Source organism: Coregonus clupeaformis, chromosome 5 (assembly GCF_020615455.1).
Source record: "Coregonus clupeaformis isolate EN_2021a chromosome 5, ASM2061545v1, whole genome shotgun sequence".
Lineage (NCBI taxonomy): Eukaryota > Metazoa > Chordata > Actinopteri > Salmoniformes > Salmonidae > Coregonus > Coregonus clupeaformis.
In genome coordinates this window covers 24,932,347-24,959,321 of record NC_059196.1, presented here as the reverse complement: position 1 = coordinate 24,959,321, position 26,975 = coordinate 24,932,347, and the positions used below count along the sequence as shown (strand labels likewise).

Below are 26,975 nucleotides of genomic sequence, written 5' to 3'. Positions count from 1 at the left end.
CTGGACATTTATTAATCATGTTTACATGATAAACCTATGGTTTACCTGTGTCAGATACACCAGATCTCTGACAGTGCATAGCTGTCGTTTCTAAGCTAAACCCTCAGCTAAACAACATATAATACCAACCCTAACCCTGGAGATGAGAACATACAGTAAAACAGAGGGGAGAGGTTAGGTAGGGAACACTCCCACTGTCTCTGCTGATAGCCCTTGCAGGCTTTACAGGCTGTATGACACAACACTGGGAATGGGCTGTTTGTGAGCATAAAGGTTGTTTGGGGAAAGGGAGGAGGAATGCTTTAAATACCTGGAACTGGTTTAAACTGGGCCTTGGTCAAAAGTTGTACACTAAATAGGAAGCAGGGTGCCATTTGGGATGCAACCAGGGGCTCTGACAGGCAGCACTCCTGTTTGTTCTTCAGACAGTCCATTTTAACTACAGCTTTTCATACTAGCCATCTGAGGGCACCATTGCTACATAGTAATCCTGCATGGCCTATGCACGCATCTCTCTCTCTCCCACTCTCTCTCTGTGCATCAATCAGTTGCTTATGCACATGTTTCTGTGATGTTGTTTATCTTTATCTAGTTTAGAAGTGAAAGGATTCTACTGGTGTGACTCAGTGCAGAGTAAAAGCCTGTTCTCACCAGGGGATAGACCTGGGAACTTAGCAGGTAACTTCTAGAAAGTTAGGAGAGAATGGGTTATAACAATTTTTCAGCGGAGTAACCTGTTAGCCTAGCCGTTGTTCCCTTTCACATGCCACCCTGCTCCATCTCTATCCCAGTCATCTCCAGCCCTCTCCCTGCCTGGTGATCTATGCCTCTCTCAGTGGGTGGTATGGTCCAGGCACGGTGCCCAGAGCTCACACACTTCACTCCTCATTACCATGTCAAAGACCCGGCCTTGGAGTTTACAATGTGGCCAATTTGCCCTGATGAAGTTATCGTCCCTCTCACATTTAGCTTTCCCCTGAAGATAACACTACTGTCTGTCTCATACCGACAGCATTGCCATGGCATCAGTGTTTCTCACTATTGATGGGGCCAGAGAGAGGAGGTAAAAGGTATCATGGGTAGTGTCTCTCTCAGCTTCAAGCCTGCTCTGGAATTCCACTCATTCTGAGGAAAAGTGTCTGCATTCCAAGGCAGGCAGGCAGCACTGTTTGTGGCTGTCAGAGAGAAGAGAGACAGTGGGAGACAATGTGTTCTAGTGTGTTCCAGATATAGCACAGAGAGACAGACAGACAGATTGAGGAGTTTCAACCTGTCAGAGGTCAACCAGCTGACCATAGGTGGACTGACTTCTGCTCTGATCACTAGCCCCCTACTAGTAACACCTTTATGTTGTAGGAATTCTCTAGATGCATGAACACCTCTAGATGCATTGAGTTCCCTGTCTCTACATTGATTGTTGTTTCTCCCCAATTGTATTTCCTATATTTTCTTGTCCATTCCTATTTTGTTTTTATTCTGATGAAGGCCGTTGGCGGCCGAAACATCATGGCTTTAACTTGAACTAGATTAAAAAAGTATCAAGATTTTAATTGTGAGGGAAAGTCGCCCCTATTTACTGTATGTTGTGAGTGAGACTCACTGCCTCTACATTGAAGCAGGAAGAACAGGAGGCCAATGGGAGAGTCACACCCATCTCCACCCAAGGAGCCTGTGGCTCAGACACCAGCGCTACAGTAGCTCCTCTAGAGAACACAGCCCTCAATAGGATGATTGTTAGGAGGAGAGGGGTTTTAATGCAGCATGGAGAAAGAGCTGGGCGCACAGGGGCTCCTGGGGGCCCTAACAGACAGAACACAGAGCCAGGGGCCAGGGGCTTCCAGGGGCCAGGGGATTCAACAGACAGACAGACACACTCAGAACACGGATGACAGTTCCGCAGTTTAATTCCAGGAAATGAATGAATGGCTTTGTGTCGGCTGCTTGTCTTCTGAGTCACACTGTTGCGCAACAAGGGTCTCAAAGAGAGAGAGAGATCGTAACCTCCAGATCCTCTACCACAGCTCATGTTTGTCTCTGGATGCATTTCAAATGTCACCCTATTCCCTATATAGTGCCTATGGGCCCTGGTCAAAAGTAGTGCACTATAAAGGGACTAGGGTGCCATTTAGGATGCATCCAGAGACAAACATGAGCTGTGTTAGAGGATCTGGACTGGAGGTTAAGGTCTGTGTTACTACGTGATGACTGCTAAGAACTAGGTGGTGAAGATATCACATTCCCTCTATGGTGGTCTGTACTGTTTATTGCTGTTTACGTTCACTCTGACATTTATAAAAGTGATCTCTTAAATGTATTTAGAGTTTTTAGTTGTCACCTGATGCTCATAACCTTCTCCAACTGTCTGAACGGTTTCAACGTTATAATCCAGATAATTAAATCGTAACTCTTTGAATGATCTTATATTTTCCTGTCCAACTACGGAGTAGTGATCGTTGTGGTCCTAATTCATTTACCTTTGTTCCTGTTAACGGCATGCTCCGGTTTAGTACATGCTGTCACAATAGTATTTTTCTGCAGAATCTATAGGTTTCTCCAGTGTTGTCTAATAAAACCCTCTCCCCCCTGCCTTTCTCTTCCCCCAGGAGTCTCCCCTGGTCCAGCCTCAGTCCCCGTGGTGTGAGTCTATGAGCCAGCTGATGAGGAAACTGGACCAGCTCAACCTGGACATAGAGGAGGCTCTGAGTGCATCATCCTCCCCCTCGGACACACCCTGCACCGCACGCAGACAACAGGTCAGTCACACACACACCCTGCACCGCACGCAGGCAACAGATCAGTCACACACACACACACACACACATACACACACACACACACACACCCCACACTGCACACAGACAGACAGACAGCAGGTGACATGACCATGTTAATTGAAATGCAAACCATATACTAACCAGTGATACATATGGGAAATCTATACATTCCTCTGCAGTCTATCATGATGGCACATGCTTTTTCATGCTCTCTGCTGTCTATAATCAATTTACTGAGCTTTGTGAATAGGAAATCCTGATGGATTATTGTTATAGTCATTCAACAGGTGTCTAACAGGACTGTAAATCCATGCTGCTATATCATGTACTTTATATTACACATACATTCACCTAACTAACATACATTTCACCTAGGAACCATACGTTCACCTAGCTAAGCCCCTGACCCAGACAGAGAGAAGACTAGACTCAGGATGAGTCCCAAATGGCACCCTATTCCCTTATAGTGCACTACTTTTGACCAAAGCCCTATGGCTGCCATTTGGGATGCAGCCTCAGAAGCTTGTATGTCTGGGAAGGGCTGTTCTGTCATAAGCCATAAGGATAACTGTGATATAATGTTGATATACTGTACATACAGTATGTTGTCATACAGTGGAAGCTGTCTGTCTGGGACACTATGGCCATTGTCAGTCTGTCTTTGATTCTGCTTCTCTGACTGCTGCTGGCGTCCATTTTATGATGTGAGAGGAGGGAGCTGGCTGTTAGAAAAGCTGCTATAGTGTGTAGTGTGTCTAGCAGTAGTCTGGCCAGGGTGGTGGGCCAGGCGGGGCAGAGACAGACAGACAGCCATTGTGTGGAGATGTTGTTACCAGGACCTTGTAGCTCTGGTCCTACATAAGACTCCTCTCATGGAGGCTTGCATCATGAAATACCCCAGCAGTCAGTTAGCAGAGGGCAACAACAGACAGAGGCCTTTATGGTTCTGTATGTGATCAGCAAATAGACAGAGGTCTTGTTGTGTGGGTAGAGGAGGTTGTTTGTATGTTTGAGCATGTTAGGAATGGTTACAGAGGGGTTAGCAGAGGGGCACATGCCTGCAGGCATCACATCAGCAGCCATAACACACATTCACTGAGACAGCTTTAACTAACGACAGCCAGCCACCGGTGGAGGAGACCACACGACATCTTTACTTGGGGGACTTGACAAGGACACACTCTTTGTCCATTCAGAGGACTCACTCTGTCTGTCGCTGTCGGTCCGATAGAACTGGAACTGAAGACTGCGTTCCCTGCCGTTGACCACCCCAGAGACAGACTGACAGACAGACAGACAGACAGACAGACAGACAGACAGACAGACAGACAGACAGACAGACAGACAGACAGACAGACAGACAGACAGAAAGACAGACAGACAGACAGACAGACAGACAGATGGACAGACAGGCAGACAGGCAGGCAGGGATCCAGTGTTGACGGTTGTTGTTGTGCTGTTGTTGCAGTGTGGAGCTGTGTCTGGGACGGCAGTAAACAAATCTCTTAACGAGGAGGGTAGTACACTGTTGCAGCGAGGGGAACCAGACACAGGAGAATGTCCCAGAAAGGACCAACACAAGACCTCGGCCCCTCGTAGCTCAGCCACAGGAACCAGAGCCAGGACCAAGAAGACAGTCGTAGGTTCCTCTGAGACTCTCCCTCCACTCGACTCCTGCTTACTCTGTGCCTGTCTGTCTGGGTCTAGGTGAAACCATGTGGTATAGATATCATAAGCTAGCTCTCGCTTTACATACAGTGCCTTCAGAAATTATTCATACCCCTTGATTTATTCCACATTTTGTTGTGTTACTGCCTGAATTCAAAATAGATTAAATCAATTTTTTCCTCACCCATCTACGCACAATACCCCATAATGAAATACAGAAATACAGTATCTCATTTACATAAGTATTAAATCCCCTAAGTCAATACATGTTAGAATCACCGTTGGCAGCAATTACAGCTGTGAGTCTTTCAGGGTAAGTCTCTATGTCAAGGTAGATGTAGGTGGGTGTGGTGGTGGAATCAGGCGCAGGACGCAGAACGTTAGTCCAACAGACTTTAGTAGATGCACACAAAAACAATCACGAATAAATGCCCTGAGGCGAAAACTCCGCACGTAGGCGAAAATAACGGCCGCACTAACAGGTGCGACAAAACACTCCAAACAATAAGGAGAAATAGCTCAACCGAGCAAACAGTAGAATAACAGCCTACCGGCACGACAGTAAAACAATAACACACAACACTAGACAAACACAACGAGAACTTATAGGACACTAATTACACTAAACGATAACAGGTGTAACAACAATCAGACAAAAGCAAACGAACATAGAAACATGCAACGGTGGCAGCTAGTATTCGGAGACGACGAACGCCGAAGCCTGCCCGAGCAAGGAAGAGAGGCAGCCTCGGCCGAAACCGTGACAGTACCCCCCCCTTGACGCGCGGCTCCAGACGTGCGCCGACTCCGGCCTCGGGGACGCCAGGAGGACGCGGAGCAGGGTGCGTCGGGTGCCCACGATGGAATTCCGTCAGGAGAGACGGGTCCAAAATGTCTCTCCTCGGCACGCAGCACCGTTCCTCCGGGCCGTACCCCTCCCACTCCACTAGATATTGGAGACCCCCCATCCGACGTCTCGAATCCAAGATGGACCGCACGGAGTACGCCGGTGCCCCCTCGATGTCCAATGGGGGCGGAGGAGTCTCCTGATCTCACTTTCTTGGAGTGGGCCAGCTACCACCGGCCTGAGAAGAGACACATGGAACGAGGGGTTAATACTTTTATACTCAACAGGTAGTTGTAATTTGTAACACACCTCGTTCAACCTTCTCAGGACTTTAAATGGCCCTACAAACCGCCGACCCAGTTTCCGACAGGGCAGGCGGAGGGGCAGGTTTCAGGTAGAGAGCCAGACTCGATCACCAGGTGCGTACACCGGTCCCTCACTGCGGTGGAGATCGGCGCTCGCCTTATGACGACGGAGGGCCCGCTGCAGGTGGACGTGTGCAGCGTTCCATGTCTCCTCCGAGCGCCGCACCCACTCATCCACCGCAGGAGCCTCGATCTGGCTCTGCTGCCAAGGTGCCAGAACCGGCTGGTAACCCAACACACATTGGAAAAGGGTTAGGTTAGTGGAGGAATGGCGTAGGGAATTCTGGGCCATTTCGGCCCAGGGAACGTACCTGGCCCACTCCTCCGGCCGGTCCTGGCAGTATGTTCTAAGAAACCTACCCACATCCTGGTTCACACGTTCCACCTGCCCATTACTCTCCGGGTGGTAACCCGAGGTGAGGCTCACCGAGACCCCCAACCGCTCCATAAAAGCTCTCCAGACTCTGGAGGTAAATTGGGGACCTCGATCAGACACAATATCCTCGGGTACCCCGTAGTGCCGGAACACATGGGTGAATAGTGCTTCAGCGGTTTGCAGGGCAGTAGGAAGGCCCGGCATAGGGAGCAAACGACAGGCCTTAGAAAACCGGTCCACAACGACCAGTATAGTGGTATTCCCCTGTGAAGGAGGAAGGTCAGTGAGGAAATCCACCGAGAGGTGAGACCATGGTCGTTGTGGAACGGGCAGGGGTAGTAACTTACCCCTAGGCAGATGTCTAGGCGCCTTACACTGGGCGCACACCGAGCAGGAGGAAACATAAACCCTCACATCCCTCGCCAACGTGGGTCACCAGTACTTGGCACTAAGACAGTGCACTGTCCGGCCGATACCAGGGTGTCCAGAGGAGGGTGACGTGTGAGCCCAATAGATCAATCGATCCCGAACCTCGAGCGGAACGTACTTCCGACCCTCCGGGCATTGAGGTGGACTAGGGTCGGTGCATAACGCCCGCTCGAGTTCAGCATCGACCTCCCACACTACCGGTGCCACCAGACAAGACTCCGGCAGTATGGGAGTGGGCTCCACGGACCTCTCCTCCGTGTCATACCACCGAGACAGTGCGTCTGCCTTACCGTTCTGTGACCCAGGGATGTACGTGATCTTAAATGTGAACCGGGTCAAAAACATATTCCACCTCGCCTGGCGAGGGTTCAGCCTCCTCGCTGCCCGGATGTACTCCAGGTTACGGTGGTCCGTCAAAATGAGGAAAGGGTGTTGAGCCCCCTCAAGCCAGTGCCTCCACACCTTTAGGGCCTGTACCACGGCTAACAGCTCCCTGTCCCCTACGTCATAGTTTCGCTCCGCCGGACTGAGCTTCTTGGAATAAAAAGCACAGGGGCGGAGTTTAGGTGGCGCGCCGGACCGTTGCGAAAGCACGGCTCCTACACCGGCCTCTGACGCGTCCACCTCTACCTGAAATGGCAAAGAGGGATCCGGATGCGCCAGCACCGGGGCCGAGGTAAACAGGTCCTTCAGCCTCCCAAACGCCATTTGGGTCTAGGTGAAACCATGTGGTATAGATATCATAAGCTAGCTCTCGCTTTACATACAGTGCCTTCAGAAATTATTCATACCCCTTGATTTATTCCACATTTTGTTGTGTTACTGCCTGAATTCAAAATAGATTAAATCAATTTTTTCCTCACCCATCTACGCACAATACCCCATAATGAAATACAGAAATACAGTATCTCATTTACATAAGTATTAAATCCCCTAAGTCAATACATGTTAGAATCACCGTTGGCAGCAATTACAGCTGTGAGTCTTTCAGGGTAAGTCTCTATGTCAAGGTAGATGTAGGTGGGTGTGGTGGTGGAATCAGGCGCAGGACGCAGAACGTTAGTCCAACAGACTTTAGTAGATGCACACAAAAACAATCATGAATAAATGCCCTGAGGCGAAAACTCCGCACGTAGGCGAAAATAACGGCCGCACTAACAGGTGCGACAAAACACTCCAAACAATATGGAGAAATAGCTCAACCGAGCAAACAGTAGAATAACAGCCTACCGGCACGACAGTAAAACAATAACACACAACACTAGACAAACACAACGAGAACTTATAGGACACTAATTACACTAAACGATAACAGGTGTAACAACAATCAGACAAAAGCAAACGAACATAGAAACATGCAACGGTGGCAGCTAGTATTCGGAGACGACTGAACGCCGAAGCCTGCCCGAGCAAGGAAGAGAGGCAGCCTCGGCCGAAACCATGACAGTACCCCCTTGACGCGGCTCCAGACGTGCGCCGACTCCGGCCTCGGGGACGACCAGGAGGACGCGGAGCAGGGTGCGTCGGGTGCCCACGATGGAATTCCGTCAGGAGAGACGGGTCCAAAATGTCTCTCCTCGGCACCCAGCACCGTTCCTCCGGGCCGTACCCCTCCCACTCCACTAGATATTGGAGACCCCCCATCCGACGTCTCGAATCCAAGATGGACAGCACGAAGTACGCCAGTGCCCCCTCGATGTCCAATGGGGGCGGAGGAGTCTCCCTGATCTCACTTTCTTGGAGTGGGCCAGCTATCACCGGCCTGAGAAGAGACACATGGAACGAGGGGTTAATACTTTTATACTCAACAGGTAGTTGTAATTTGTAACACACCTCGTTCAACCTTCTCAGGACTTTAAATGGCCCTACAAACCGCCGACCCAGTTTCCGACAGGGCAGGCGGAGGGGCAGGTTTCAGGTAGAGAGCCAGACTCGATCACCAGGTGCGTACACCGGTCCCTCACTGCGGTGGAGATCGGTGCTCGCCTTATGACGACGGAGGGCCCGCTGCAGGTGGACGTGTGCAGCGTTCCATGTCTCCTCCGAGCGCCGCACCCACTCATCCACCGCAGGAGCCTCGATCTGGCTCTGCTGCCAAGGTGCCAGAACCGGCTGGTAACCCAACACACATTGGAAAGGGGTTAGGTTAGTGGAGGAATGGCGTAGGGGAATTCTGGGCCATTTCGGCCCAGGGAACGTACCTGGCCCACTCCTCCGGCCGGTCCTGGCAGTATGTTCTAAGAAACCTACCCACATCCTGGTTCACACGTTCCACCTGCCCATTACTCTCCGGGTGGTAACCCGAGGTGAGGCTCACCGAGACCCCCAACCGCTCCATAAAAGCTCTCCAGACTCTGGAGGTAAATTGGGGACCTCGATCAGACACAATATCCTCGGGTACCCCGTAGTGCCGGAACACATGGGTGAATAGTGCTTCGGCGGTTTGCAGGGCAGTAGGAAGGCCCGGCATAGGGAGCAAATGACAGGCCTTAGAAAACCGGTCCACAACGACCAGTATAGTGATATTCCCCTGTGAAGGAGGAAGGTCAGTGAGGAAATCCACCGAGAGGTGAGACCATGGTCGTTGTGGAACGGGCAGGGGTAGTAACTTACCCCTAGGCAGATGTCTAGGCGCCTTACACTGGGCGCACACCGAGCAGGAGGAAACATAAACCCTCACATCCCTCGCCAATGTGGGTCACCAGTACTTGGCACTAAGACAGTGCACTGTCCGGCCGATACCAGGGTGTCCAGAGGAGGGTGACGTGTGAGCCCAATAGATCAATCGATCCCGAACCTCGAGCGGAACGTACTTCCGACCCTCCGGGCATTGAGGTGGACTAGGGTCGGTGCGTAACGCCCGCTCGAGTTCAGCATCGACCTCCCACACTACCGGTGCCACCAGACAAGACTCTGGCAGTATGGGAGTGGGCTCCACGGACCTCTCCTCCGTGTCATACCGCCGAGACAGTGCGTCTGCCTTACCGTTCTGTGACCCAGGGATGTACGTGATCTTAAATGTGAACCGGGTCAAAAACATATTCCACCTCGCCTGGCGAGGGTTCAGCCTCCTCGCTGCCCGGATGTACTCCAGGTTACGGTGGTCCGTCAAAATGAGGAAAGGGTGTTGAGCCCCCTCAAGCCAGTGCCTCCACACCTTTAGGGCCTGTACCACGGCTAACAGCTCCCTGTCCCCTACGTCATAGTTTCGCTCCGCCGGACTGAGCTTCTTGGAATAAAAAGCACAGGGGCGGAGTTTAGGTGGCGCGCCGGACCGTTGCGAAAGCACGGCTCCTACACCGGCCTCTGACGCATCCACCTCTACCTGAAATGGCAAAGAGGGATCCGGATGCGCCAGCATCGGGGCCGAGGTAAACAGGTCCTTCAGCCTCCCAAACGCCCTGTCCGCCTCGGCTGACCACTGCAGACGCACCGGACCCCCCTTCAAAAGAGACGTTATGGGAGCTGCCACCTGTCCAAAACCCCCGGATAAACCTCCGGTAGTAATTCGCAAACCCCAAAAACTGCTGCACCTCCTTCACAGTGGTTGGCGTTTGCCAATTACGCACGGCTGACACCCGGTCTACCTCCATCTTCACCCCTGACGCAGACAACTGATAACCCAAAAAGGAGACCGACTCCTGGAAGAACAGACACTTCTCTGCCTTGACATACAGGTCGTGCTCCAACAGCCTCCGCAACACTCGGCGCACCAGGGCCACATGCTCGACTCGGGTAGGCGAGTACACGAGAATGTCATCTATGTACACGACCACCCCCTGCCCCTGCATGTCCCTGAAGATCTCATCCACGAATGATTGGAAAACTGAAGGAGCGTTCATCAACCCGTATGGCATGACAAGATACTCGTAATGGCCCGAGGTGGTACTAAAGGCTGTCTTCCATTCATCGCCCCCTAATGCGCACCAAGTTGTACGCGCTCCTGAGATCTAATTTAGTGAAGAAACGCGCCCCGTGCAATGACTCCGTCATGGTCGCAATCAGCGGGAGTGGATAACTGTACTTCACCGTGATCTGATTGAGACCACGGTAGTCAATGCACGGGCGTAACCCCCCATCCTTTTTCTTCACAAAAAGAAACTCGAGGACGCAGGGGAAGTGGAGGGCCGTATGTATCCTTGTCTCAGAGATTCGTCTATGTAAGTCTCCATAGCTCTCTTCTCCTCCTGAGACAGAGGATACACATGGCTCCGTGGGAGCGCAACTCCTGCCTGGAGGTCTATCGCACAATCTCCCTGCCTATGGGGAGGCAACTGCGTCGCCCTCGACTTACTGAACACAATAGCCAAATCCCCATACTCAGGGGGAATGTGCAATGCGGGCACCTGGTTTGGACTCTCCACCGAGGTAGCCCCTACGGAAACGCCTAAACATCGACCCACACACTGGGCAGACCACTCCATCAGAGCCCTCTCCTGCCATGAAATAGATGGGTTATGGGTACTCAACCAGGGCATGCCCAACACCACCGGATACGCAGGCGAGTCGATCAGAAATAGCTGGATCATCTCCTGATGACCCCCCTGCGCACACATCCTAAGTGGCGCCGTGACCTCCCTGATCAAGCCCGCACCCAACGGACGGCTATCTAGGGCATGAACGGGAAGGGAACGTCAACAGGGAGAAGGGGAATCCCTAAGGCTAAACAAAATTTCTTATCAACAAAATTCCCAGCCGCGCCTGAATCTACCAGCGCCTTATGCTGGGAATGAGGTGCTACCTGTGGAAAACGCACAGGCATACAGAAGTGTGCAACAGAGAGCTCTGGGTGAGTGGGGCGCCCACTCACCTGGAAGGACTCCCCAGTGCGGGACCTGTCGTCTTCTCCCCCTAGGAGGCCATCCCCAGCACCTAGCCGCGGTGTGTCCTCCCCGACCACAGTTGGGGCAGGAGATGGACCCCCTCGTCATCCGACCCCTCCTCTCTCTAGCGCCAGCGCCCCGAGCTCCATGGGGCACGGCTCGGAGGCGCTGGAGGGTGAAATGGACGGACCCCCCTCGGGACGTCCGCGGGTAGCTAGCAGGGTATCCAGCCTGATGGACATGTCGACCAACTGGTCGAATGAGAGGCTGGTGTCCCTACAGGCCAGCTCCCTACGGACGTCCTCACGTAGACTACATCGGTAGTGATCGATGAGGGCCCGCTCATTCCACCCTGCATCCGCCGCTAGAGTACGGAATTCTAAGGCGAACTCCTGGGCACTCCTCTTCCCCTGCCGGAGGCCGAACAGACGCTCCCGTCGTAGGTGATGGTGAACTCGTCGTAGGTGATGGTGGTAGCGTCGATTCTCCTCCACTCTGCGTTGGCCCATTCCAACGCCTTACCGGAAAGGCAGGAGATCAGGGCGGACACGCTCTCGTGTCCCGAGGGCGCCGGGTGCACGGTGGCCAGGTAAAGCTCCACCTGGAGAAGGAATCCCTGACACCCGGCAGCGGTCCCATCGTAGGCCCTCGGGAGCGAGAGTCGAACTCCTCTGGGTTCCGGAGCGGGAATGGGCTGACTTGCCGATGGTGCGGGCAGGGAGGATGGTGGTGGAGGTGTCCCTCGGGTCTCCCAGCCTCGGATGGTGGTGATCACCTCCTGCAGTGCGGACCCCATCCGCAGGATTTGGTCATTCTGCTCGCGGACCCGGTCCTCCAGCGTCGCCTGTGCTGCTGCGGCTCCTGCTGATTCCATTCTTGTGGTGTGTTATTCTATCAAGGTAGATGTAGGTGGGTGTGGTGGTGGAATCAGGCGCAGGACGCAGAACGTTAGTCCAACAGACTTTAGTAGATGCACACAAAAACAATCACGAATAAATGCCCTGAGGCGAAAACTCCGCACGTAGGCGAAAATAACGGGCGCACTAACAGGTGCGACAAAACACTCCAAACAATATGGAGAAATAGCTCAACCGAGCAAACAGTAGAATAACAGCCTACCGGCACGACAGTAAAACAATAACACACAACACTAGACAAACACAACGAGAACTTATAGGACACTAATTACACTAAACGATAACAGGTGTAACAACAATCAGACAAAAGCAAACGAACATAGAAACATGCAACGGTGGCAGCTAGTATTCCGGAGACGACGAACGCCGAAGCCTGCCCGAGCAAGGAAGAGAGGCAGCCTCGGCCGAAACCGTGACACTCTAAGAGCTGTGCACACCTGGATTGTACAATATTTGCACGTTATTATCTTTTTTATTCTTCAAGCTCTGTCAAGTTGGTTGTTGATCATTGTTAGACAGTCATTTCCAAGTCTTGCCATATATTTTCAAGCCGATTTAAGTCAAAACTGTAACTAGGCCACCCAGGAATCTTCAATGTCATCTTGGTAAGCAACTCCAGTGTATATTTGGCCTTGTCTTTCAGGTTATTGTCCTGCTGAAAGGTGAATTTGTCTCCCAGTGTCTGTTGGAAAGCAGACTGAACCAGATTTTCCTGTAGGATGTTACCTGTACTTAGCTATATTCTGTTAATTTTTTTCCTAAAAAACTCCCTAGTCCTTGCTGATGACAAGCATACCCATAACATGATGCAGCCACCACCATGATTGAAAATATGAAGAGTGGTACTCAGTGATGTGTTGTGTTGGATTTTCCTCAAACTTTGTATTCAGGAGAATTTCTTTGCCACGATTTACTTTAATGCCTTATTGCAAACAGGATGCATGTTTTGAAATATTTGTATTCTGTGCAGGCTTCCTTCTTTTCACTCTGTCATTTAGTTTAATATTGTGGAGTAACTACAATGTTGTTGATCCATCCTCCGTTTTCTCCTTTCACAGCCATTAAACTTTGTAACAATGTTAAAGTCACCATTGGCCTCATGGTTAAATCCCTGAGCGGTTTCCTTCCTCTCCGGCAACTGAGTTAGGAAGGACGCATGTATCTTTGTAGTGACTTAATCAATTGGCCACCCAGACTATTTACATTGACACCCCTCCATTTGTTTTTACACTGCTGCTACCCGCTGTCTATTATCTATGCATAGTCACTTTACTCCTACCTACATGTACAAATTACCTCGACTAACCTGTACCCCCGCACATTGACTCGATACCGGTACCCCCTGTATATAGCCTCGTTATTGTTATTTTATTGTGTTACTTTTTATTATTTTTTACTTTAGTTTATTTGGTAAATATTTTCTTAACTCTTTCTTGAACTGCATTGTTGGTTAAGGGCTTGTAAGTAAGCATTTCATGGTAAGGTCTACACCTGTGTATTCGGCACATGTGACAAATAAAGTTTGATTTGATTTGATTTGAGACAACATCCAAAGTGTAATTAATAAGTTCACCATGCTCAATAGGTGCCCTTCTTTGCGAGGCATTGGAAAACCTCCATGGTCTTTGTGGTTGAATCTGTGTTTGAAATTTACTGCTCGACTGAGGGACCTTACAGATAACTGTATGTGTGGGGTACAGAGAAGAGGTAGTCATTCAAATATAATGTTAAATACTATTATTGCACACAGAGTGAGTCCATGCAAGTTATTATGTGACTTGTTAAGCACATTTTTAGTCCTGAACTTATTTAGGCTTGGCATAAACAAAGGGGTTGAATACTTAATTTTTTATGAATTTGTAAATCAGGGCAGGTGCGCTCGAGGTGATTAGGGTGCGTTGCGTTTCCATTCAGGTGTTGCCGAGGTGGTGCGCTCAGACCAGTGGCTCAGTAGACCAGCAACACCCCCCCCCCCCCGGACGCGCGGCTCCCGCCGCAGGACGTCACCAACCAAGAGGACGACCCCAAGGACGAGGAGCGGGCCGGTCAGGGCGCAATGGTGGATGTCCCGAATTAGGTTGGGGTCCAGAACGTCCCCAGCCGGAACCCAGCGCCTCTCCTCAGGACCATACCCCTACCAGTCCACCAGCTAATGGAGACGTTTCCCACGGAACCTGGAGTCCAGCAGGTCCCTCACCGCATATGCCGGACTCCTGTCACTGTCCATGGGCGGAGGAGACATAGCCTGGGGGACGGCATCCGCCAGAGGACCAGGAACCACCGGCCTGAGGAGAGACACATAAAAAGTGGGTGAGACACGGTAGTGAGGGGTAAGGAGCAGCCGGTACGATACCTCATTTATCTGCCGGAGGACCTTAAACGGCCCCACAAACCAGGGGCTCAGTTTCTTGCAGGGCAGGCGGAGAGGGAGGTTTTTAGTGGACAGCCAGACACGATCACCAGGCTGGAATACGGGGGCCTCACTGCGGTGACGGTCGGCTTGGTCCTTCTGCTACCCATATGTGCTCTAAATTCCGGTGGTCAGTGAGAATCCGGAATGGATGGATTGCGCACTCCAGCCAGTGTCTCCATTCCTCCAGAGCGAGGACCACCGGCAACAGCTCCCTGTCTCCAACTCCATAGTTCCTCTCTGCGGGTGTAATCTTTTTCAAGAAAAAGGCACAGGGATACATTTTATCTGGCTTACCATGCTGCTGGGAGAGGACCCCACCCACACCCTTCTCAGATGCGTCCACCTCCAGGATGAAAGGACGAGCTGGATCTGGGTGTTTTAGGAGGGGCGCAGTTGTGAACCTCTCCTTCAGCCTCTTGAAGTAGCGTCAGCCGCAGGGTTCCAGGCCTGCTTCTGAGTCCCCCCCCCCCTCTAAGGAGAGAGGTGAGCGGGGCGGCTATGGAGCTGAAGGACCTGATGAAACGCCGGTAGAAATTTGTGAAGCCCAGGAAGCTCTGTAGGTCCTTGATGGTGGTGGGGACTGACCATGACCTGACAGCGTCCGTCTTCGCTCTTTCCATGAACATCCCCTGAGGACTGATCCTGTATGCCAGGAAGGAGATGGCCTGTTGGTGGAATTCGCATTTCTCCCCCTTCACCAACAGGCTGTGTACCCAGAGGCAGAGTTGGACCGCTCTGACATCCCTGACATGCTCCTCGAACGTAGCCGAGTAGATCAGGATATCGTCGATGTACACGGAACACGTCATTGACGAAGGACTGGAACACGGAAGGTACGTTGGCGAGGCCGTAGGGCATGACGCAGTATTCATAGTGACCTGAGGTAGTGCTGAATGCCGTCTTCCACTCGTCTCCTTCCCGGATTCAGATAAGGTTGTAGGCACTCCTTAGGTCCAACCTGGTAAAGTACCGGGCCCCTCACAGCTGCTCGATGGCCGACGGAACCAGAGGGAGGGGGTAATGGTACTTGGTGGTGACTGCGTTCAGCCCCCGGTAGTCAATGAAGAAGAAGCTGGCGGAGGCAGGAGAGGTAGAGCGTCTGATTAACCCCTGTTTCAGGGTCTCCGCCACATACTTCTCCATGGCCTCAGTCTACGTTATGGAGAGGTCAGGGAGGTGACCAAGAACCCGATGGTCACTCTGACAGAGCACCAGAGTTCCTCTGTGAAGATGGGAGAACTTTCCAGAAGGACAACCATCTCTGCAGCACTCCACCAATCAGGCCTTTATGGTAGAGTGGTCAGACGGAAGCCACTCCTCAATAAAATGCACATGACAGCCTTCTTGGAGTTTGCCAAAAGTCACCTAAAGATTCTCTGGTCTGATGAAAGCAAGATTGAATTATTTGGCCTGAATGCCAAGCGTCACGTCTGGAGGAAACCTGGCACCATCCCATGGCGAAGCATGGTGGTGGCAGCATCATGCTGTGGGGATTTTTTTATCAGTGGCAGGGACTGGGAGACTAGTCAGGATCGAGGGAAAGATGAACGGAGCATAGTACAGAGAGATCCTTGATGAAAACCTGCTCCAGAGCGCTCAGGACCTTAGACTGGGGTGAAGGGGGGTAGCCCTATTTGGTAAAATACCAAGTCCATTTTATGGCAAGAACAGCTCAAATAAGCAAAGAGAAACGACAGTCCATCATTACATTAAGACATGAAGGTCAGTCAATACGGAACATTTCAAGAACTTTAAAAGTTTCTTCAAGTGCAGTCACAAAAACCATCAAGCGCTATGATGAAACTGGCTCTCATGAGGACCGCCACAGGAATGGAAGACCCAGAGTTACCGCTGCTGTAGAGGATAAGTTCATTAGAGTTAACTGCACCTCAGAAAATGCAGCCCAAATAAATGCTTAACAGAGTTCAAGTCACAGACACATCTCAACATCAACTGTTCAGAGGAGACTGTGAATCAGGCCTTCATGGTTGAATTGCAGCAAAGAAACCACTAATAAAGGACACCAATAATAAGAAGAGACTTGCTTGGGCCAAGAAACACAAGCAATGGACATTAGACCGGTGGAAATGTGTCCTTTGGTCGAGTCCAAATTGGAGATTTGTCTTTGCGAGTTGTTATGGTGTTGGGGGGCTTTGCTGGTGACACTGTCTATGATTTATTTAGAATTCAAGGCACACTTAACCAGCATGGCTACTACAGCATTCTGCAGCAATATGCCATCCCATCTGGTTTGGGCTTAGTGGGACTATCATTTGTTTTTCAACAGGACAATGACCCAACACACCTCCAGGCTGTGTAAGGGCTATTTTACCAAGAAGGAGAGTGCTGCATCAGATGACCTGGCCTCCACAATCCCCCGACCTCAACCAAATTGTGATTTTGTGGGATGAGTCGGACCGCAGAGTGAAGGAAATGCAGCCAACAAGTGCTCATTATATGTGGGAACTCCTTTAAGACTGTTGGAAAATCATTCCAGGTGAAGCTGGTTGAGAGAATGCCAAGAGTGTGCAAAGCTGTCATCAAGGCAAAGGGTGGCTACTTGAAGAATCTCAAATATAAAATATATTTTGATTTGTTTAACACTTTTTTGGTTGCTACATGATTCCATATGTGTTATTTCATAGTTTTGATGTCTTCACTATTATTCTACAATGTAGAAAGTCAAAATAAAGCAAAACCCTTGAATGAGTAGGTGTTCTAAAACCTTTGACCGGTAGTGTAGGTCGTGGATGGCAGGAAGCTTGGCCCCACTGATGTACTGGGCCATACACACTACCCTCTGTAGCGCCTTACGGTCGGAGGCCGAGCAGTTGCCACACCAGGCGGTGATGCAACCGGTCAGGATTTTCTCGATGGTGCAGCTGTAGAACAATTTGAGGATCTGGGGACCCATGCCAAATCTTTTCAGTCTCCTGAGGGGGAAAAGGTGTTGTCGTGCCCTCTTCACGACTGTCTTGGTGTGTTTGGACCATGATAGTTTGTTGCTGATGTGGACACCAAGGAACTTGAAACTCTCGACCCGCTCCACTACAGCCCCGTCGATGTGAATGGGGGCGTTTTCGGCCCTCCTTTTCCTGTAGTCCACGATCAGCTCCTTTGTCTTGCTAATGTTGAGGGAGAGGTTGTTGTCCTGTCACCACACTGCCAGGTCTCTGACCTCCTCCCAATAGGCTGTCTCATCATTGTCGGTGATCAGGCTTACCAATGTTGTGTCGTCAGCAAACTTAATGATGGTGTTGGAGTCGTGCTTGGCCATGCAGTCGTGGGTGAACAGGGAGTACAGGAGGGGACTAAGCACGCACCCCTGAGGGGCCCCCGTGTTGAGGATCAACGTGGCAGATGTGTTGTTGCCTACCCTTACCACCTGGGGGTGGCCCGTCAGGAAGTCCAAGATCCAGCTGCAGAGGGAGGTGTTTAGTACCAGGGTCCTTAGCTTAGTGATGAGCTTTGTGGGCACAATGGTGTTGAACGCTAAGCTGTAGTCAATGAACAGCATTCGCACATAGGTGTTCCTTTTGTCCAGGTGGGAAAGGGCAGTGTGGAGTGCGATTGATATTGCGTCATCTGTGGATCTTTTGGGGCGGTATGCGAATTGGAGTGGATCTAGGGTTTCCAGGATGATGGTGTTGATGTGAGCCATGACCAGCCTTTCAAAGCACTTCATGGCTACCGACGTGAGTGCTACGGGGCGGTAGTCATTTAGACAGGTTACCTTCGCTTTCTTGGTCACAGGGACTATGGTGGTCTGCATGAAACATGTAGGTATTACAGACTCGGTCAGGGCCAGGTTGAAAATGTCAGTGAAGACACTTGCAGGTGTGCCAAGCTTGTAGCGTCATACCCAAGAAGACTCGAGGCTGTAATCACTGCCAAAGGTGATTCAACAAAGTACTGAGTAAAGGGTCTGAAAACGTATGTAAATGTGATATTTCTGTTTTTTTATTTTTAATACGTTTGCAAACATTTCTAAAAACCTGTTTTTGCTTTGTAATTATGTGGTATTGTGTGTAGATTGATGAGCAAAAAACAACAATTTAATACATTTTGAATACGAAATGTGGAAAAAGTCAAGGGGTCTGAATACATTTACATTTTAGTCATTTAGCAGACGCTCTTATCCAGAGCGACTTACAGTTAGTGAGTGCATAATTATTATTTTTTCATACTGGCCCCCCGTGGGAATCGAACCCACAACCCTGGCGTTGCAAGCACCATGCTCTACCAACTGAGCTACACTTTCCGAATGCACTGTATAAAGGCCATCCATACCGGTTTGGATATAATGAGATGTCCAAAGCAGAGCTGTCCATTGTATCCTCTTCTGTTCCTTGTTTTACAAAGTGTGTACACAGGAAGTGTGTGTGTGTGTGACAGCTGAGTGGTTTACTGTCCCCAGGTCAGGTGTTAGTCTGCCTATTAGACAGGCTTAGCAAGGGAAGTGATGCAGCAAGTGTCAGATGGAGAGGTGGTGCTAGGTATGTTTTGTGGCGGCTGTATGGAAACCCTGCTAACGGCCTGTGTCTGTATAGGTACCATGTCTGGATCAGGATCAGATTCGACAGGTGAATGACTAATTAGATTGGTGGGAACAGAATGATGTGGCTTTGTGCTCTCCAGTCCTGATGCATTCTGGTTCTCAGAGTCTCAGAGCAGATTATAGAGTCAGAAAGCTGCAGAGGCATGCGGAACACCACCAAGGTCTGAGTCAGAGACAGACAGGCTGCATGGAGACCACCTTCACACTGTACACAATGTCCTAACCCTAACCCACTGTCAATGGTTCCAACGTCTGGCCGGGAAACACTGTGTCTCCCTGTGTGTGTGTGTGTGTGTGTGTGCGCGCCAGGCTCTGTAACACTGACCTCAGGCCAGGGTTAATGATTACTTCCCTAGAAGCCCCAGGCTGATTCCAGGATCTAGACCACCCCTACCGCATGCATGCACACACCCCTCGGCCTCTTACATGAGAGTTTTGGAGTGGGTGTGAAAGCAGTGGAGAGAGAGAATATGATGTTAGAGTCTGAGCTGCTGCTGTCATGATGAGGGGCTCAGAATAACCTGACCATGGTAACTAACTACTGCAGCATGTCATGTGATTGGAATGTTATGAGCTGATAGAGAGGTTGCGTCTCAAATGACACCCTATTCTTTATATAGTGCACTACTTTTGACCAAAAGCAGTGCACTATATAGGGAATAGGGTGCCATTAGGAACACATGCAGAATGTTTGGAGTCAGCGTTTGACAGGACGTTGTTATGGCTGTTCCCCTGACCCTGCCTGTCTCTAGGTTAGGGTCACCATTTTTCGGGTGGTCTCAACATGACCCCTGTCGTACTGACATACAGATTCCCGTCCACAATGGTTTGCTAGATGGAAAGGGTATTTTATTCTTAACATTCTGGTTCCATCTCCTCCTGCACCCAATGCATAGTGACTGTGAGGTATGTGTTATGTGTTGAATACGTGACGGTGAGACCCCCAGGTATGTGGCGTGTTCTGTGTTTGATGCGTGAGGGTGAGACCATCAGGTATGTGTTCGGTGTTATGTGTTGGAATGTTCTGCAGCACGTTGCTATGCTCCTGTGTGTCTCAACATGACTGCAGATGCAGCATTCCACGTGTGCCCTGAGACCTGACACTTCTAACAGAGACAGATAGTTCCTCCTCAGAACATGGCAGGATGGAGCTGGTCTGATGGCCCTGGCAGACAGAGGGTCAAAGGATCAAAATACACACAGACACACATCCATGTTTTCACAGCAGGACAGAAAGGCAGCAGTGATGGATAACTTCTCTGACATGGTTGTGACCCATTGAAGCAGAGTTCTAAATTTAGCCAGGTGTTTTCCTGTCTGTCCAGGGGTTGGATAGAGGAGGTGATGGATGAGGCTGGTCTACTAGTCTACTGGCTAGTCTACTGGTCTACTGGCTGGACTACTGGTTTACTGATCTACTGGCTGGTCTACTGGCTGGACTAATGGTCTACTGATCTACCGGTCTACTGGCTGGTCTACTGGTCTACTGGCTGGTCTACTGGTCTACTGGTCTACTGGCTGGTTTACTGGTCTACTGGTCTACTGGCTGGTCTACTGGTCTACTGGCTGGTTTACTGATCTACTGGTCTACTGGCTGGTCTACTGATCTACTGGCTGGTCTACTGGTCTACTGGCTGGTCTACTGGTCTACTGGCTGGTCTACTGGTCTACTGGCTGGTTTACTGATCTACTGGTCTACTGGCTGGTCTACTGGTCTACTGGCTGGTCTACTAGTCTACTAGTCTACTAGTCTGCTGGTCTACTGGCTGGCCTAATGGTCTACTGGCTGGTCTACCGGTCCACTGGCTGGTTTACTGATCTACTGGTCTACTGGCTGGTCTACTGATCTACTGGCTGGTCTACCGGTCTACTGGCTGGTCTACTGGTCTACTGGCTGGTTTACTGATCTACTGGTCTACTGGCTGGTCTACTGGCTGGTCTACTGGTCTACTGGCTGGTCTACTGGTCTACTGGCTGGTCTGCTGGTCTACTGGCTGGCCTAATGGTCTACTGGCTGGTTTACTGATATACTGGTCTACTTGCTAGTCTACTGGTTTACTGGCTGGTCTACTGGGACAGCTTCTAGGTCGCCCAATGATCTCTTTCTATCCCTTATTTTTTCTTAGACTTTGAGAGTAAAACTAGGGTTATTTTCATAGAGAGCAGGTCTGAGGTTTTATTTTACAACCGAGACAAGTATCTGAATGTTGTGGGGAGAGATGGATTCAGTCCTGTGAGTTTCAGCCTGTAGTTACGTGTTATGAGTTAGGGGTTGTGGATCATGGCTATGCCTTGGCGTAGAGGTCCAGAGGGAGTATCTAGAGCTGTGCTGTTAGAAGCCACATAAGAGTAATGGCCGTGGAGAGACCTCATCCATCCTACCCTGCCCTGAGCTATGATGAGAGGCCTGGATCGTTACATATTACATAGGCTGCGTCCCACATGACACCTCATTCCCAATATAGTGCACTACGTTTGACTAGGGCCCATGGGGCTCTGATCAAAAGTAGTGCACTATGTAAGGAATAGGGTGCCATTTTGGAGGCAGCCATTTACAGCTATAGGTTTGGTTATATAATATCAGACATGGGTTTGGGGGTTCTCTGTCTGTCTCTGTGAACAAATGTGATTCAGGTTAGTCGCGCATGCCAAATGAAACACAATGAATGATTGGTGGGGTAACCTCAGACTTCACTCTGTGGGGTTGGGAGTGTTCAGGACTGTTAAATCCATTCCAAATGCAACCCTATTGTCTATATAGTGCACTACTTGTGCCATTTTGGATACATCCTACACAGACCACAGGGCTCTGTGTGGGGCTGGGAGTGTACTCTACATAGACCGCAGGGGGAAAGTAGGGGGAGTTGGGAAATGCAGGAAAAAGTCAAACACAAACGTCAACGTTGTTCACTGGGGACGTAAAGAAATGCATGATGGGGATTATGTAATTCCTTCCAGATCTCATGTGAACTTTGTACAGCATCCCATTGCCAGCTACAATGTATAGCAGCATCTCAGAGAGTACTATTGTAGAGCATGGACATGTCCCATAGCCTGTTAGATTAGGAATGTTTTCCACTTGTTTTGTCTGAACTAGTTGATTTATTTAGTCAATGCAGAAGACAGGTAGACCAGATCAGTTATCAATCACTAAAGACCAGACATGTCAGTCCATATAAACATCTTGGTTGTTGTAGCAGAGGTAGCTTCCTGATAGGGCTGTGTCTTCTTTCTGTGTCTTGTCACCTGACCTCTAACCCATAACCCGACATGTGGTGATTGCTCAGAACTGAGGCGGTGTGGTATAACCATAGAGACAGATAGAGGATTCTAGTGTCCAAAAGCCTGTTTTAGCATGGCCAGCACTATTAAGGATTTCACCATTTTTAAGTAGTAAACTGGGTGAGACTTCCTATGGGTTAAGGAAGGATCACATAATTCCATCCAGGTCACCAGGAGGGATCAGCCAATAAATGATACTCGTGAGGAAACATTCCATAACTGCAGTTGGCAGTAAACAGCCAACCTTGGCTTTATACCTGTTCAAACAACACACTCTAGGTGGCAGTGTGCACCCTTTGTTTGCCAACTCATAGAAGTAGTAGAAGAAGAAAATGTACTACTTCAAAATGGAGATGGCCTCAATGGTGCGCTGCCAATGTTCTCACAGACGCCATAATGGGACAGATACAATGATGCGATGTCTATCTAAGTCTATGGGTATAACTAAATCAGTGAAGAGGAAAATGGAAGGGCACGAACAGGACTTTATCTGGGCTGTCGAGGGACAGACAGAAGTCTAGGACAGTCTTTGAAGCCCCTGTGAGAAAAAGGCAGACTGGTATCTCCATTGGGGCCATTCAGTCAGTTCTAAAAGGGTAATTTTCATTTTAGCTTTATTTCTAGATGTGGGTCAGAGACTGTTCAAATCAAATCAAATCAAATCAAATGTTATTGGTCACATACACATATTTAGCAGATGTTATTGCGGGTGTAGCGAAATGTTATTAGATCTATGTTAATACACGTCAGTTTAGAGTTTCGACAGCGCTATGGGCCCAGGTCAAAAGTAGTGCCATTTGGGACGTAGACCTAGTTTCCTCTGTCTGCAGAATGAGATGAGATGATTGGTTAGAGCAGAGAGCTGAGAGAGACACTGTCAGCATTGCTTCTTATCTCCAACCCTATGACTGAAGAGGACAGAAATGTAATAATGAAATTCGACTCTGTTATGCTGAATCTCACAGTCAATAAGCAGGGATACTTGGGTAACAACATCAGTCCCTTCACCTCATAGTGTTCTGCCTGAGACCGAATATTGCCTGTATGTCTCCACCTGTTAACCACCTCACTGCTCTGCTGTTGGACAGAGGCTACTCTCTGTAATATATATGTTTCCTCATACTACCATTGTTGCATCCCAAATGGCACCCTATTCCCTTTATAGTGCACTATTCCGGCTGTGGCAAAGATCCTATCCAGCCACACATGGTGCTGCACAACCACCAGCTGACCTCTAAAATCACAACATATTGTCTCTGGAGACACACAGGCCTAAATACTTATGGCGAGTTTCCAATGACAATTTAACCAGGTGTTTTACCCAAAAGACTCAGACTTCTGTTTCTATCTACATGGACCAGCACCCGTGTCTCACTGGGCCATGGCTCCGGCGGACCTGCCATGACTTGGGGCTAAGCCCAGGTCACTGGTACTTTTCAACAGGCATTTACATAACAAACGCTAACTGTGAACTTTAACACCTTCTCACAAAGCAACAGTCTTGAATGATGCAGAGGTTGTTGTTTCTGCTCACCACAAGTCATTAGAGTCACACTCCTGATGATAACACTAGCGCTTACATTAACATAAAACACTGGCGACCCACTGGTGTGGGGATAAGTCTCAATGTAAAAGCACCATATTATAGTGCACCCTGGTCAACAGTATTTTACTTTTATAGAGAATAGGATGCCATTTGGGATTATAGCCATGTGTTTAGTCTAAATTGGTCTAATAACACTACTATAAATAAACTGTTATAAATACTAAAGTGATGTACAAACATGAGCCAGCTGTCCATATTGAACCAGCCATCAGGTCTCTATGGTAACACAGTAAAGCAGGCAGCAGCCATATAGATCAGTCATTAACCCTTAACTCTTTATGGCTGTGGCATTACTAGGATACAATTCAGTTCATTACTCCTCTCCTCTCTGAATATATCCTCTGTGGCATTACTAGCATGCCACAGACACCTGACTTGTACGTCACTGTAGTATTTATAACATTTTGAAAAGTTGTTTGTGTATTCTTCAACCAATCTGTTTTGTTGTTTGTTTGTGACAGCCATGCAGTTAGAGCGGTATTGAGGGCTGCAGTACACTCTACTGTTGTGTGACTAACCATTGTCTATTTCTCTTTTTTGCAGATGTGCAGTAAGATGACCAATGCAGGAGCAGGTAAGGCATGTGTACATGTTTCACCAGGCTGTGTTTTGAATCTGGGATGTGGCCCAAATGGAACCCTATTCCCTACATAGTGCACTACTTTGGACCAGAGCCCCTATGTGCCCTGTTCAAAAGTAGTGCACTATATATGGAATACGGTGCAATTTGGGACATAGTCACTGTCATTAGATTGTCTTTAGATTGTCTTTAGCAGCCCTGCTTAGCTCTTTGAGTCCAGGGTCTGCTCTGTTAGTCCAGGGTCTGCTCTGTTAGCCAGGGTCTGCTCTGTTAGCCCAGGGTCTGCTCTGTTAGCCCAGGGTCTGCTCTGTTAGTCCAGGGTCTGCTCTGTTAGTCCAGGGTATGCTCTGTTAGCCAGGGTCTGCTCTGTTAGTCCAGGGTCTGCTCTGTTAGCCAGGGTCTGCTCTGTTAGCCCAGGGTCTGCTCTGTTAGCCCAGGGTCTGCTCTGTTAGCCCAGGGTCTGCTCTGTTAGTCCAGGGTCTGCTCTGTTAGCCCAGGGTCTGCTCTTAGCCAGGGTATGCTCTGTTAGTCCAGGGTATGCTCTGTTAGTCCAGGGTCTGCTTTGTTAGTCCAGCATCTGCTGTGTCTTTCAGGGAGCATTCCAAATTTAACAGAGGTGGTTCGGTGAACCATTCTCGGGTGATGAGTAACCTTGCATGAGACCTGAAGTCTTGCATTAGCTCCCCGAGCCAATGCCTGGACTTTAGCTCAGCGGGCTAACACAGTATTTTAGCGTACATAAGACCTGCATGGTTTCAAACCCAGTCAGTCACATAAGGCTTGTCTGCTAGTGCTTGTTCCGCAGGGTGGTATGGCTATTGCTCTGAAACAATGTGGTTGTGAGTTACGAATGGGGACAGGTGTTCCAGCCAGGGTCCAGGTTTCACTCCCCAGCAGTGTCTAGAGAATGTCCAGAGAATGTCCCTCCCGACACACAGCCTGTCAGGCTTTCCTTTTAAAGGCCTATTTATACTGACAGCCTGGCTTGGCGGGACGTAGTTAAAATTAGGAGGCATGCCAGATCATTGTTACTAGTACTACATAGTTACTGCTGAGGGAACTATTTGTTGTGTCGTGATGTGGCCCTGGGGGTAGCTGGGAGATTACGGGGCGATGCCATTTTTGTCTCAGGTTCCACTCTCACATGAATTCTACGATCAGGGTGGGTAACAGGGGGTAACAGGGGGTATGTCAGTAATGTACAGGAGACCCTGTTCACATTCCATCACTCTCCCCTATAGGTAGGAATGTCTGCTGTGTGGTCTGGCTGTGATTTATGACGCGCTCTTAACATACAACTTTACAGCTCTGTGAATTATCACCACTCACACCAGGGTAATCCAGAGTGACGTATCACTGCTCACAGCTACAGCACGCTAACCCTAGAGTAAGGGTTGTAAATCTATGGACTGTTTGTCAACACAACCAAGACATTTCCTTCCCCATGGTTCTGTTGATGTCATATTATAGTACAGTGTGTTTCTACCCTCTCTGCTTTAATAGCGTACAGTATATTTAGCCACAAGACTCTCGACATGCCGTTTCCCTTTTAGCACCATATCCTGGCTGAAGTAAGCCAGACCAAAGTCAGTGTCAAAGTCAATGTGATGTGGTCAGAATCACTAACAGTAAGAGAACCGTAGTTGACGGAACATCTGTTTTCAATGGAAACACAGATTACGTCCCAAATGGCACCCTTCTCCCTATATAGTGCACTACTTTTGACCATAGCACATATGGGGCTCTGGTGAAAAGTAGTGCACAATACAGGGAATAGGGTGCCATTTGAGACACACACACAGTCAGGATAATAACTGTGAGTAGGATGATGATGATGATGATGATGATAATGATGACGTATCGAAATGAAGCTAACTCTGAGCTCTGATATTCTCTGCTTATATTTGACAGCCGTACCGTAGAGACTGGTCATGTTACTGGACCAGATGGTCTGCAGAATCTATGGATGCATCCCAAATGGCACCCTATCCCCTATATAATTCACTACTGCTGACCAGAGCCATTTGGGCCTGGTCAAAAGTAGTGCACTATATAGGGAATAGGGTGCCATTTGGGACACAGACTATAGCATAGCACCAGTCATCATAACCACCTGTTCACCTCGTTATAGTGACATAGTCCAGCCGAGGAAACCTCTCTGGGCCCATATCCCAAATAGCCCCGCGTGTCACTAAACACACCACGCACACACACACGCGCAATGTCTAGGGTAGAGGTTAGGGTGGTCAGCTCACTGGGGTAGAGGTGAGGAGAACCACAAGTCAGACAGAGGCTTGAATCCTCATCTCTCTGAACCATGGCCTGTGTGGCCTGAAT

At 49.4% G+C, this 26,975-nt stretch overlaps 1 protein-coding gene across 3 annotated transcripts in view; it reads left to right on the top strand.

The window, feature by feature from the left end:
• The window catches only part of LOC121565543 (stAR-related lipid transfer protein 13-like), a 138,234-nt gene that overhangs the window by 57,657 nt on the left and 53,602 nt on the right, over positions 1-26,975 (top strand). For 2 of the 3 annotated variants that reach the window (XM_045213679.1, XM_045213685.1), the window contains exons 3-4: positions 2,604-2,753; positions 24,602-24,632. In XM_045213679.1, the coding sequence (XP_045069614.1) occupies positions 2,604-2,753; positions 24,602-24,632 (181 nt within the window). Of the gene's footprint in view, positions 1-2,603; positions 2,754-4,282; positions 4,414-24,601; positions 24,633-26,975 lie in introns of those variants that run through there. The other variant, XM_041876143.2, reaches the window with a different exon arrangement.